General features: G+C 37.8%; 2 protein-coding genes across 2 annotated transcripts in view; both read right to left on the bottom strand.

The window, feature by feature from the left end:
- Window positions 1-749: 749 nt before the first annotated feature.
- On the bottom strand, window positions 750-1,583 carry LOC148952459 (uncharacterized). The gene has a single exon (XM_089089209.1). It carries the CDS (start codon window positions 1,581-1,583, stop codon window positions 750-752), a length of 834 nt encoding a protein of 277 aa, XP_088945335.1.
- A 3,546-nt stretch (window positions 1,584-5,129) lies between these two features.
- The window catches only part of LOC148952458 (pre-mRNA-splicing factor RBM22), a 53,111-nt gene continuing 45,913 nt past the window's right edge, over window positions 5,130-12,327 (bottom strand). Inside the window, exons 6-8 of the mRNA XM_089089892.1 lie at window positions 9,571-9,718; window positions 7,631-7,767; window positions 5,130-5,688 (exon numbers count right to left, since the gene is read on the bottom strand). Coding sequence (XP_088946018.1) covers window positions 5,273-5,688; window positions 7,631-7,767; window positions 9,571-9,718 — 701 coding nt within the window. The 3' untranslated portion in view covers window positions 5,130-5,272. The remainder of the gene's footprint in view (window positions 5,689-7,630; window positions 7,768-9,570; window positions 9,719-12,327) is intronic.

Here is a 12,327-nt window from a genome sequence, read left to right as displayed (position 1 = left end):
TATGTATTGACACGAACCTTTTCTTCCCTATTAGGATTGCCTATTTTATTTCAATTGAAAAAGCTTATGATTGTCTATAATTATGAGCACTAATTTTATAGTAATTGCTTCAGGGTCATCCAAATAAGTTTTTTTTCATTATTCTGCTGTTTTCTCAGCTTGAAGATGCTTCATTGAAGTCAACTTGAAGATTTATATTTCCGGTTCCAAATGTTTTATTGAGTAAAGCGGTTACGTCTGTTTACTTACCGAAGTTTGGGGCCAAAAGCACCCAAGGAAATTTAATACTAGAAAAGGTAAAATATGTATTGCTACTGATCTTTTCCCTGTTAAGACTGCCTATAGATTCTAAAGATTAATATTTTATATATATTAATATTTTATATAGTTTCTAGAATTTAAGATTCATTGGGTGATTTTGGCCCCAAAGTTCGGTAAGCAAACATACATAACCGCTTTACTTACTTAACTTAAGCGACTAAATTTCAGCTGGGTAGAGGGGGCAAGCTAGGGGTACTTCCCCCCCCCCCCCATGGCCAATTACACCCCGGATGGACATAACCTATTTCACCTAAACTAGCAATATAACAATAAATTATTTTTACGAGAAATGGAAGCAAACCGAATTCTGTTGTCGCTGATAAACTTAAGATTAGCAAAACAAAAGATTAATTGGTTTTATTTCTTGACTTGACTTACTTGACTTAATGCTCCTGCTGGTGGTCCAGCGTAGTGAGACACGTGACTCTTCACCTCCATTCGGAACGGTCTTGTGCAAGCGTGACTGCTTCTTGTATATCAGTGCCGATCATTGACAGGTACTGGGTGAGGCTGTCCCTCCATCTGAACCGGGTCCTTCCGCAGGGGTACTTCCGGCCCGACGCAGAGGAATCAAAATTAAAGAGAGTGATGGCGGTTGTTTCTACTGGCATGCAGACCAAATTGCCGAACCATCGTAGGGTTCGTGCAGTGACCTGACGAGAGTTGGGGGTCTGATCTGTTAGTGCCAGCAATCGGGTGTTCGAGACGAAGTCGTCCCATCTGATCCCTTCAATACGTCTCAAGAACTTTGTTTGGACCACATCTATGGAATCACGACCAGAAACAGCATCCGGCCAGGTTTCAGTACCGTAGAGAAGGACTTGGGTTACGGTGGTGTTGTAGATTTGCATTTTTGTTTTTCGGCTGATTTTGGGCTTTGACCACACTGAACGGCATAGTCGTGCCATAATTGATGCGGCTTTTCCGATGAGCGACTGAACTTCAGTTTCGACTGAGCCGTTTTCCATGATGACAGATCCAAGGTAGGTGAAAGACTTGACAACCTCCACGGTGTGCCCTGATACGTTGAATGCTGGTGAGTTGGCGGTGTTACCTGCGGAGTCAACGATCATTATTTTTGTTTTCTGCCACCTAATGTGTAGTCCCACTTTCAGGGCTTCTTCTGGCAGTGTGTTAAGGGCTTCTTCGAGTTCAGCTGCAGAAGTGCATATCAGAGCAATATCATCAGCGAAGTCGCAATCGGCTAAAACTCTGTCGCCATACCTTAGTCCGAAGGGGAGCCGGTTCGTGGTTCGATCCATGACATAATCAATCACCGCGTTGAACAGTTCAGGAGCAGCAGCGCAGTCTTGCCGTACACCGGTATTTATTTCGAACAGTGAGCTTCGACGACCATTAACCTGGACGGAGCTTTTTGTACCAGTGTATAGCGCCTTGAACAGGCGACAGTGTTTGTCCGGGAGACCTGTTCGTTCTAGTATCAGCCAGAGAGACTGCCGGTCAAGCGAGTTGAACGCTGCTTCAAATTCAGCTCAGGCAGAGTATATTGTGCGCTGTAGGTCACGGGGTCTCTCTACAACCTGGTGTATGCTGAAGTTCTGCTTGGTCATGGATCTGTTTAGAATAAAACCTGCTTGCTGAATCTGGCAGCACTTACGGATGAACTGGGTACTTCTATCTACCAAAGTCATGGCAAATAATTTGCCGGGAACCGACAGGAGGGGGATTCCTCTGTAGTTGGAGCAATCACTTCGACTACCTTTACGCTTCCATAGAGGGAGGATTATCCCTTCCTTCCATTCTTGTGGAATCAGTTCTGTTGTCCTAACGAGGGAAAACAGCATGTGCAGCCACAGTAGCTTTGTCGGTCCTGCGAATTTTAGCAACTCCATGGTGATCCCGCAGGTTCCTGGTGCTTTGTTGTTTTTCATCCTCCTTAGAGCATTCTGTATCTCTTACTACAGAGGGAGGCTCAGGCTCTGGGAGATTTTTGCTTGTTGTTTGCTCAACGGATGCGACTAGGTCGGGATCGACTTCGACTCTGTCGGCGTTCAGCAGCTTTGTGAAATGCTCCTTCCATCGATCAAGCTGCGCGGTTTCATCTTCGAGCATTACACCGGAGGTGGATTTAACTGCTCCTATCTTTGGAGGTTTCTCCTCGCTGAGGTCTCTGACATGCTTGAAAAGCGACATGGTGTCACTTTTTCGTGCTGCATCTTCTAGCTCATCAGTTTTTTTGTCAACAAATTGTTGCTTGTCTCGGTGGATAAGTTTGTTCCTGACCCCGTTTAACCGTCTGTAGGAGGGCATATCTCCGGCCAGCCGCGCTTTTCTGCGTTGCTCAATAATTCGCAAAGCTTCTTGCGACAGCCAGGGCTTCTTTGAGTACATCTTTCGACCGACTGTCTCAGTGGCAACCTCTAATATAATGTTTTTGTACGTCTGCCAAAACGTGTCAGGGTCAACAAGGGTATTCAGGCATTCAAATCTGTTCTGGACTTCAACTAAATACTTTTGGCGGAATTCCTCGGTTTTTGGTTTCTAAATGTCCAATTTTGGTTGGCGTCCTTTTATAGGCTGGGCTTTGAGTTGTAGACGGAAGTTGGCAGCAATTAATCTATGGTCAGTATTCCCGATTCTGGCGCAGCGATAGGTTCTGCAATTTGTGACTGATGACCGCCATCTTTGGTTGACTATAATATTGTCGATCATCTTTCGCGTGCGTCCGTCATTGCTATACCATGTTGATTTATGAATGTCCTTCCTGTGGAACAGGGTGTTTTTAATGACCAGTTAGTGCATGACGCACAGCTGGAGGAGTCGGGTCCCATTTTCGTTCAAAGAATCAGGGGTAACTGGACCAATTACAGATTTAAAAGCTCCGCTGGGGTCAGCTACAGTTGCATTGAATTCGCCTACCACGACCAAAACACCATGAGGGGAAATCCGAGAGAGAGCAGCTGTCAGAGCCAAGTAGAATTTGTCTTTCTCATCCGTTGGAGAGATATTCGTTGGTGCGTAGCACACAAATCTTCATCTTCCCGTGTTTGTGGTTGAAGCGGGCAGTGAGTAGTCTATCTGATATTAGGTTGTGGGATATGAGGCATTTCTTTTCCTTCTTGTTTAGAAGCAGGCCTACGCCACTGCTTCTACTAGAAGTTTGGCCTGACCAAATCATCCTGTGATCAGAACTGGTAATTTTTTCATCACCTGATCCCGTCAAGTGGGCTTCTGTTATTGCAAATAAATCAATTCCACATATCAACATCTCAAACCCTAGAAAGTCTTTGGATCCGTGGTTATTCATGGTTAAAACATTCCAGGTGGCTATTCTAAGCCCACCTTGGTCAGCAAGGTTCAATAGATGTCCGGGGACGTGCCGAGGTCGTAAGGAGTTAAAACGAATAGGATCCGAGGCTTGAGTAACGTTTCTTTTCATTGCAATTGTTTTCAGGAGGAGGGTCGCAAGCCCAACTGTCCCTAGGCCTGGGTTCTGATTGACACCAGGGAAATCCTGGGCACTGAGAGACCCTGGGGTGGGCTCCACCCGCGCCCATGAGGCTGGATCAGCCATGTTCGGAGCGATTAGTTAGGGGGTTAAGCCCTATATCCAGTGGCACGTGGTCAGCAAACAAAGTTTGCATCCTTCCGGACGAACTCCTCCGCCACCTTCACAATAAGTTTTATTTCACAATCACTAAATGAAAGGCATATAATGGTGGATTTTTATTCTCCTCATGCATTGTTATCTTTTCAAAAGTCACTCCCGAGGAAATCCTTCGTTTGTGTTATATCCTTTCTTCATTTTGAAGTAACTATCCCGTTTTTCTTATATGTTATGTCCTTTCTGCATCTCCAATTACGTATTCTTTTTATCTCTTAATTTAAATTAATGCCCCATTAAATCGTATATACGAAAAAAAAAAACTTATACGACATGTTTTCATTAGCAGCCCTAATTAAGATGGGGACTCGTATAATATACACCTACCGCTCAAGAAGTGAAATTAGCTTACTCTTAATAAAATAAGCCTAAGTATGATAGAATATAATACTTTAGGAACAAATTTGGGCTATATATTTGCACATTAGGGGGGTTGAGGATAAAGTACAGTGGGTTTGCATCCAAAATATGTTAGCTACAATTATTCTGATATTATGAAGTAATAATTGTTTTATGACTTCATTGTGTCCAGATACTTTACCCCAACCCCCCCCCCACCTCTAATGTGCAAATATGTATCCCAAACGATATATATATCCCATCTATTCTGTCACTTCCCTTTGTCTTTTCTAACGCTAAGTTGAAAGAAACTAGCGAAATAAACCTGTTTACAGTGCGTCAATGCATGAACAACTTGAGCGGTAGGAGGTACATCATATAAGTACCTTATAATGCTTTTTGCATCAATAATTTAAGTTTAACCCTTTTATGGCAGCTTCTTGAACTTTATTTCTGCTCAATTTAAAACAAAATCCCTAATTTTACATGATAATAAATTAACTCTAGATAGGGGCACCTTTTGAGGTGGGAACGTGTCGGACTGAATTTAACCCCATTTTTTTTTTTGCCCCCCCCCCCCAAAAAAAAAAAAAACAAACCGGAAAACACCTTTTTTTTATATTTCCATAGAAAAATACCCTTTCTCTGTATTTCATTGAAAAAAAAATCATTAAAATTACACCCTAAATTTTGAAAAACACGGTTGACCCCCCCCCCCAAATTTTCATGAATTTGTACCTCTGGATTTAGCTGGTCTGTTATAATTAGTGAGCTGAAAATCGACAATCAGAATCGAGTTTACATTCTTGCGGACATAAAGTAAAGCAGTGTGATAGGCGTACTTATTCAACGGGAACTATGTTAGAAGAGAGCTAACGAGCCATCAGAAACGTAATACAATAGTTTATACAGAAGACTTGTCATTAAAAGTGTCATTAAAAAAAACAAAATAAAACTATTTTCACTTTCATCGATCCAGTCAGAAGTTTATTCTGGTTTTGCGCCGAGGCGACTTGGGTCCATAGATGGGTAATATATTCCCAAACCAACTCTAGGGGGTGGATACATTGGCGCACCAGGAGGCAACCCTATAGGTCTGGGTATAAAAGGTGGGAGTGTCATCATCATCGGAGCTGGCCGCATTGGAAGAGGTGCGCCAATGAAAGGTACTCTGAATCTAGCACCGTATTCCTCTGCTGGGGGCGGAATCATAGACACAGCGCTAATAGGAGGTGCTAATGTAGGGGCAATGTTGAAATAGTTCTGCTGTACTTCAGAAGGAGGTGGAGGCAATTCTGAAGGAATTCCTGGAACTGGTTCTGTTTTTGGTTGATCTCCTCCGAGTATATCACGCTCTTCGAATTTCCCTTGTGATTTCCCCCATCTAACAGTTAGCCTACGACCTAAAAGAAAAAAAATGACTATTATTCTATGTTCTTAAAAAATGCTGGTTGTATTTTTCTTCTTGATCTAACACATTAAATATTTTTCCCGGTATTCAATTTACTTTTATTGCAAATCTTTCTACCCTCTCATCCTACATAAAAGATAGGACAATAAAAAATTTTGAAGACGGCTATCACAAGCTCTTAAAAGTCCCAATTCGTGAAGAATATATATTTATATTTTTCTGACCAATTTGACAAAATGACTATTTTAAATAACGATTAATGAATTATTTGTTTATTCAATTTTGCATTCTATAGCCAGTTTTAGGTGTAATGTTTTTAAACTTAAGTCCTGTTTTTGTTTCTTGACTCTGAAATTCGAATTCGGTCCTACACGGCTTGTGATAGCGATTTTTGAAATGACTACCTTATCTCTACCTTACGATGAAATGGAGACAAAAACACAATAACAGAAATAGATGCACAATTCCAACATAAAGAGGGAGGAATGAGTGGGATCTTCAACTGCAAGCCTCCATGGACAAAAAAATCAGCAGGGAACAAGAGAGAGAAAAAAAAAGACAATACTATACAACTTCAACGAAAAGTTTAATCAGCAAAAAAAAACAACTTGGGAATACTTTCATAGAGCTGATGGTGCATGATGGTTAGGAAGCGATGATTTAGCTGAGAACATTTTTTTTTTTACATTTATTTTTCAAAGTAAAAGTCCTAGGAAATATATTCGAGTGGGATACTTTTTTAGGGGATGCAACAAAAGGAGTAGCTATTAACTAATGGCAGCGCTGTTTACGGATAAAAATCCAGGTGTGTCTCTATTGGAAATTTGACAAATAAATACACAGATATGTATTCATATGCTATAAACAGACAATAAAAGCACATGCAATATTATATACCCCCTTCAAGGCTCTGCGGCCAAAAATGTTGATTCCTTGCTTTATCATCAGCCTTCAAAACTCCACAAGCATCATCTGCTGACTGCCTTTTTACTTAGAAAATAACCCTTTTGCAATGCACAACTTCTTCTTTTTTTTACACTGACAAATAAAATAAAAAAGAAAAAAAACTCACACTGCACTAATCCAAACATCAGGCAGAATGTGTGACATCGAAAACTATATTAATGTCTTCTGAATTAACTGAAAAATTGAAAATTTTCTGATGACCTCTTTATATTAATTAGAGCAATTTTTTTCTATGATAAAAAGCAACATTATACCTAAAAACGAACAGAAAGTATCCTATACATGAGAGGTTGCTTTCATTTAGCTACAAGTTAAGCTCTAGCGTAAAGAGGAGGTTGAGGATGAAAATATACATACGATAAAAGGCACTCTCCCCCCCCCTCCCCTTTCTATTGCCGCTCAGTACTTTTGAATTAAATCAAACTTGTAGAAATATGGCCACCCGATGTCACTCCAAGTTACTGTCGCATCTAGGAGGAGGGTGTTGCCGGGCTTGAATACCCCCCCCCCGAAATTTACTCCAACTTGCAAAAAAGTAACAAAATGAACATAAACATATTTTTGATGCGTTTTTAAATGTTTTTCTTTTGTAACACCCCCCCCCCCCCCAGGAACATATATCCCAGATACACCCTTGCTCTAAGTATAGATAAATAATCAGATTCATTATATATACATTCAAATGCAAAAAAATGTCTGAAAATGTGCACGTGTTCTAGTGAAGTGCAAGTCAAACTTCATCAGCGGAGAAACGGACATCAGCACAGGACATCAAACTTCAGTGCAAAAAATGAGGGTTAGACGTGACTATGGATAGTTACGATAATTTCTGTTCGTTTTAATTTTCAATACCACAGAATAATTCAAATGAATCAACCTTTTTCCTTTTTCGGCTTTCCTTAGGATTCACTGCAACCGAGCTGTTTTAGGTATAAAAATAAATAAAATGAAAACATCTAAACACTTACCATTGATGATAAGTTTATCAAATGTGCTATCAACACAATGTTCAGCAGCCGATCGATTAGTAAAAGTCACAAAAGCACACTGCTGACGCTCTGAAATGTGAATATTTCTAATTTCACCATACTGGTACAAACTGTCCCTAAAAAGAATACAAAAATAAATATAAAATAAGTTAATCAAAGTGGTATCTTTTCCTGGATGGGGGAGGGCTCAAAGCACGAAGTGTCTGTTTTTAGAGCACGCATTTTTCCGAGAATGGGGTATTTGGACAAAGTTAATGGAAGACCCTTTCCCCAGCTGTATTCTCCCACTTCATTTAGTTGCAATAGTTCAAACAAAGTTTCAAAAGTTAAACAAAGTTTAACTTTGTTAAACCCCTCCCCCCCCAATTTAACAAAGTTTCAAAAGTTAGCTCATAGTGCATTACCACTGTATAATAATTATGATTATTGCAACTAATTTTAACAGCTTCCACTCGTCCAAATGATTCGCGATTTGACACACTAAATCTAAAAGTATCAGGCCATTACATAGAGGAGGAAAATACCCTTGGGCCCAGAAATCCCTTACTCCAATATTTTGACATTGAACCTTTATTTTTTTTTTAAAAACCTCTCTATTTTTGACACTTTCTTTGAAGTCCCCCCCCCCCCTCCAAAAAAATAAAAATACTGTATACATGTCAGACTGAACTAAACAGATAATCCAAAACGATTAGACAGAACATATAGAGTTTTGAAACCTTGGAACTACTTATAAGTAAAAATCCAAGTTTCAACACAAAATATTTGACAATTTATAAAAAGCGACTAAAAAGTAAGATATTTTTACATAGTCAAAAATATTTAACCGTAAATGTAACTTTTCCTTTCAATGATATATTTCTTCAATCACATATATATGTAAGTTATCATTTTTGGGGGGTATATGAATTTCGTCAAGACAGTAAAAGGAAAAAGGCAGATTACAGGAAATAATAGAAAAATAGTAATAGTCAAGGCCGTATCCAGGAGGGGGGGTATGACGTTTGAGGTATCCCCAAAATGTTTGTCCAACTGTAAAAACGTAACAAGAAAGAACATAAACACATTTTTGATTCGTTTTCATACAGATTTTTAGCCCCCCCCCCAAAAAAAAAATCCTGGATACGTTCTTGGCAGCAGTCATTACATTTTATGTGACCCCAAGACCCTCTACCTACGCATCTGCCTCTCCAGTTGGGGGTGCTTACTTTATTTACAAATCATAGCTGAAAAGCAAAAAAAAAATAACGAAATTTGTAATATAACGGTTGTCCCCCTTAAAGAAAAATAATGTATCAAAACTATGTGTATATTAGCACTTTTCCATTTCCCCTTCACTGGATATAATTCTCTAATCCTTTCCATGCAATTAAGCTATTTGAAAGGTGCACCTTTCAAAACGATGCATTAAAAAAAAAAGCCTAAAATATGATGCTCACCGCAAAATTTGAGTGGATTTTCAAGACCAAGAAACCAGTCGGCCCAAAACACACGGAAGAGTCCTCATTTCGTCTTGCCAATTCCTTTGTGCTCCAACCCAAAAAGCATCTCATCCGTACTTTGAGAAGCACTACAAAGATTACCTTCTTGAAAAGGATGAGTAAAGTTTTGATAATTCATTTATATATATATATATATATATATATATATATATATATATATATATATATATATATATATATATATATATATATATATATATTTTTTTTTATTGTGTCTTATATTTTCTTGTCGTGCGACGTCCGCTACTAGTTGGGTGCTATTATGGCAATAAAGAGTAATTATTAATACTATTATTTATAAGGCGGTGCTGTTATTACATATATCATAAGAATAACACATTACAAAGGTCTACCTCTATTGAGGGAGGGGGGATTAGAGGTAACAATAAACTGTTCAATAAAATGAAGTGCACTTACCTCAAGTCTTTCTCAGAGATAGCTCCATTGAGATTACCAAGGTATATGGTTGTAATGGACCTATCTTCAGGCTTGTCCAGACGGGGCATTTCATCAGCTCGACGTAGCAGCTTGTCGGCCACGGGATCGACTTCTCCGTAAAATCGATCTAAACGAAAACATAATAATTTATATTCGTTTTGAGCAATTTCTTGCCCTACTCTCAAATGCCATCTACCAATCATAATAAATTTTGAACCAAATGTTACTGAACAGTACTCAGCACTTACAAATGTTACTGATTCACACAGCCGTAGACCTCTGACGTAAAACTCAAGCATAATAGATATACCAAAAACTCAAAATAATTATCTCAGATCTGTTCTTTCTATCTTTTAAACCGCAAATGGCAAAACTAGAAACATAAGATTGAGTAAAAACAATAAATTGCTAAAACGGATGCACTTTTCAACAGCTCAGTTAAAACGTAGGACCGTCATGACTTGCACACACACCAGATGAAATCCGAATGAAAACGCGAAAATAGCCGTTTCTGTGTGAAAACACAACTAAGCCAGCACAGAAAATCAGAAACTGAACAGAATTGGACACCTTGACTGAACATAAATTAAAATCATGAGTAACCAGTAACAATGGACCTTGGTTAAAGTTTAGCTTTACTTTATTTAGCTTGGATTAAAAGAAAAGGTAAAGTGAAATTAAAAACAAAGAAAAAAAATAAGAAGACTAAGAATCTAAAAAACGAACCTAAAAAAAAAAAAAAAAAAAAAAAAAAAAAAAAAAAAAAAAAAAAAAAAAACACTGTTACTATTTTATAAATGCGAAATTTAGTTTTCGACGCAAAGTAAACGTATAAATAAAAGGAAACAAATCCCAAAAAAAGGGTATTTGTATGATATATCCCCTAACGCCCAAGAAGTGAAGTTAGGTTAATCTTAATAAAATATGCCTAAGTATGAAAAAAATTTAATACTTTAGAAACAAATTTGGGCTATATATTTGCACATTAGGGGGGGGGGGAGTAGTACACCGGTTCTCACAACAGAATGTATTAGCTACAATTATTCTGATATTATGAAGTAAGAATTGTATTCTGACTTCACATTGTCCAAATACTTTACCCCCAACCAAATTGGCAAAAAGTTTCAAAGCTGCCAGTAGCAGAATTCCAAAAGCTGCCGACACTTTAGCAGCGCAACTTGTGTTTTGACAGCCTCACTTTGAGCAAAAAGTATTTTTATACATAAAATTAGCAGAAAAATAACAGATGTAACTTAGTATAGTTAGTAAGTTAGTATAGTTTACAGTTGGAAATATCAATAGTTTTCTGAATCAAAACCAACATTGTAATCTAATTCAGTGGCAGGCCATATACTAGACATAAATATTATACTCCATTATTTTATATGTACCATTTTATCAAAACGTACTGTATCACATTACTCTAATACTACTTGTGGAGTATAGTATTCAAAGTCTGAAGTATACTGCATATAACTTACTGCTGTTACTTTATGGATGAAGTTGTACACTCTAATGCTACTGGTATTATAAAATTAATGCATATTCAACTGCATGCTTGATACTCATTGATCACTATATTACAACTATAAAAAGCACAATTTAATTTTCTGGGAGAACAATATTGATTGGCAGTCTGGTAGTCACATGCATTCTGAAGCTGTGATATTAGTTTTGGCCTAATATAACACCTAAAATAAACAGAGAATTGCTGCTATATTGTAGTGTGACTATTTTAGGCAGCTTATCATCCACCTTCCAACTTTCCCGTTACCTGTTTTAACAGTATGTACACCTTGGTAGCTACCAACCCCTTTTAGATTCTTTCAACTGACGAATAAACAGTTTTGATAGAATTTGGCTATTTGTGCCAGATTTGGACAAATATTTTTTTTCAGTTGAAGAGAAGTGGAGTAAGTCGAAACTTGTCCACAAGGACGAATAATAACAACGACTTATAAGTAAATTTTTACATAGTGACATTGAAACTCAATGAGTTTTTAGTTTGAACAAGTTTTAAAAAACAGCAGCGTGAGAAGAGATATTTCAGAAACGATACATCACCTGAAAAAAAAAAACATACCAAAAACAAAATAAGCTCTTTTTTGTTTTGTAGTTGCCCTTTTTTAGAGTTTTGGTACCTGTTAAGTCGAGTTACTTACAGTTCATTACCACATACTGTTTGGTCAATCTTCAAACACAGATATCAGGTAGCAGAGTAAGAAACTAAGACCAACCGTTTGTAAAACAAAGTCTGAAAATAATATAAAACTTAAAAGAAAACAATCTAGAAATAATAACCGAATTTTCACTTTCGGCTATAATATGTAATTTTTTATGAATAATGTGTCGGGGTCGCTTCCGTTTTAATAAACTATTCCCCAAATTTGAATATAATCAAAGCTTGATTTTGCGTCATTAAGGGGGGAAGAGAGGAGGGGCTGCAATTTTTACGGTAAGGAGATTATATTTAGGAAAAATCTTAAATGGAAATCCAATTCTACCACAACCCTTTTTTTTATTTTCATTAATTTTTATCTCAGGATTAGCATTCATACAGGGTTAATAACTGATCAAGCATTAGAACTTGTGGAGGTTGTCCTAATTTGAGCAGAGTATCTATTCCGTAAAATTTCATTCACTTACTTAACAACTTTCATAGACCGTGAAAAGATCCTAGACTGCAGTTGAATCACTCAATTAAGCATGGACGTCCGTCAAAAATATTGCAGGGGG

Source organism: Artemia sp. Qi Xiang Cuo, chromosome 5 (assembly GCF_049724085.1).
Source record: "Artemia sp. Qi Xiang Cuo chromosome 5, ASM4972408v1, whole genome shotgun sequence".
Taxonomy (NCBI): Eukaryota; Metazoa; Arthropoda; class Branchiopoda; order Anostraca; family Artemiidae; genus Artemia; species Artemia sp. Qi Xiang Cuo.
This window is presented reverse-complemented; position numbering and strand designations above follow the sequence as displayed.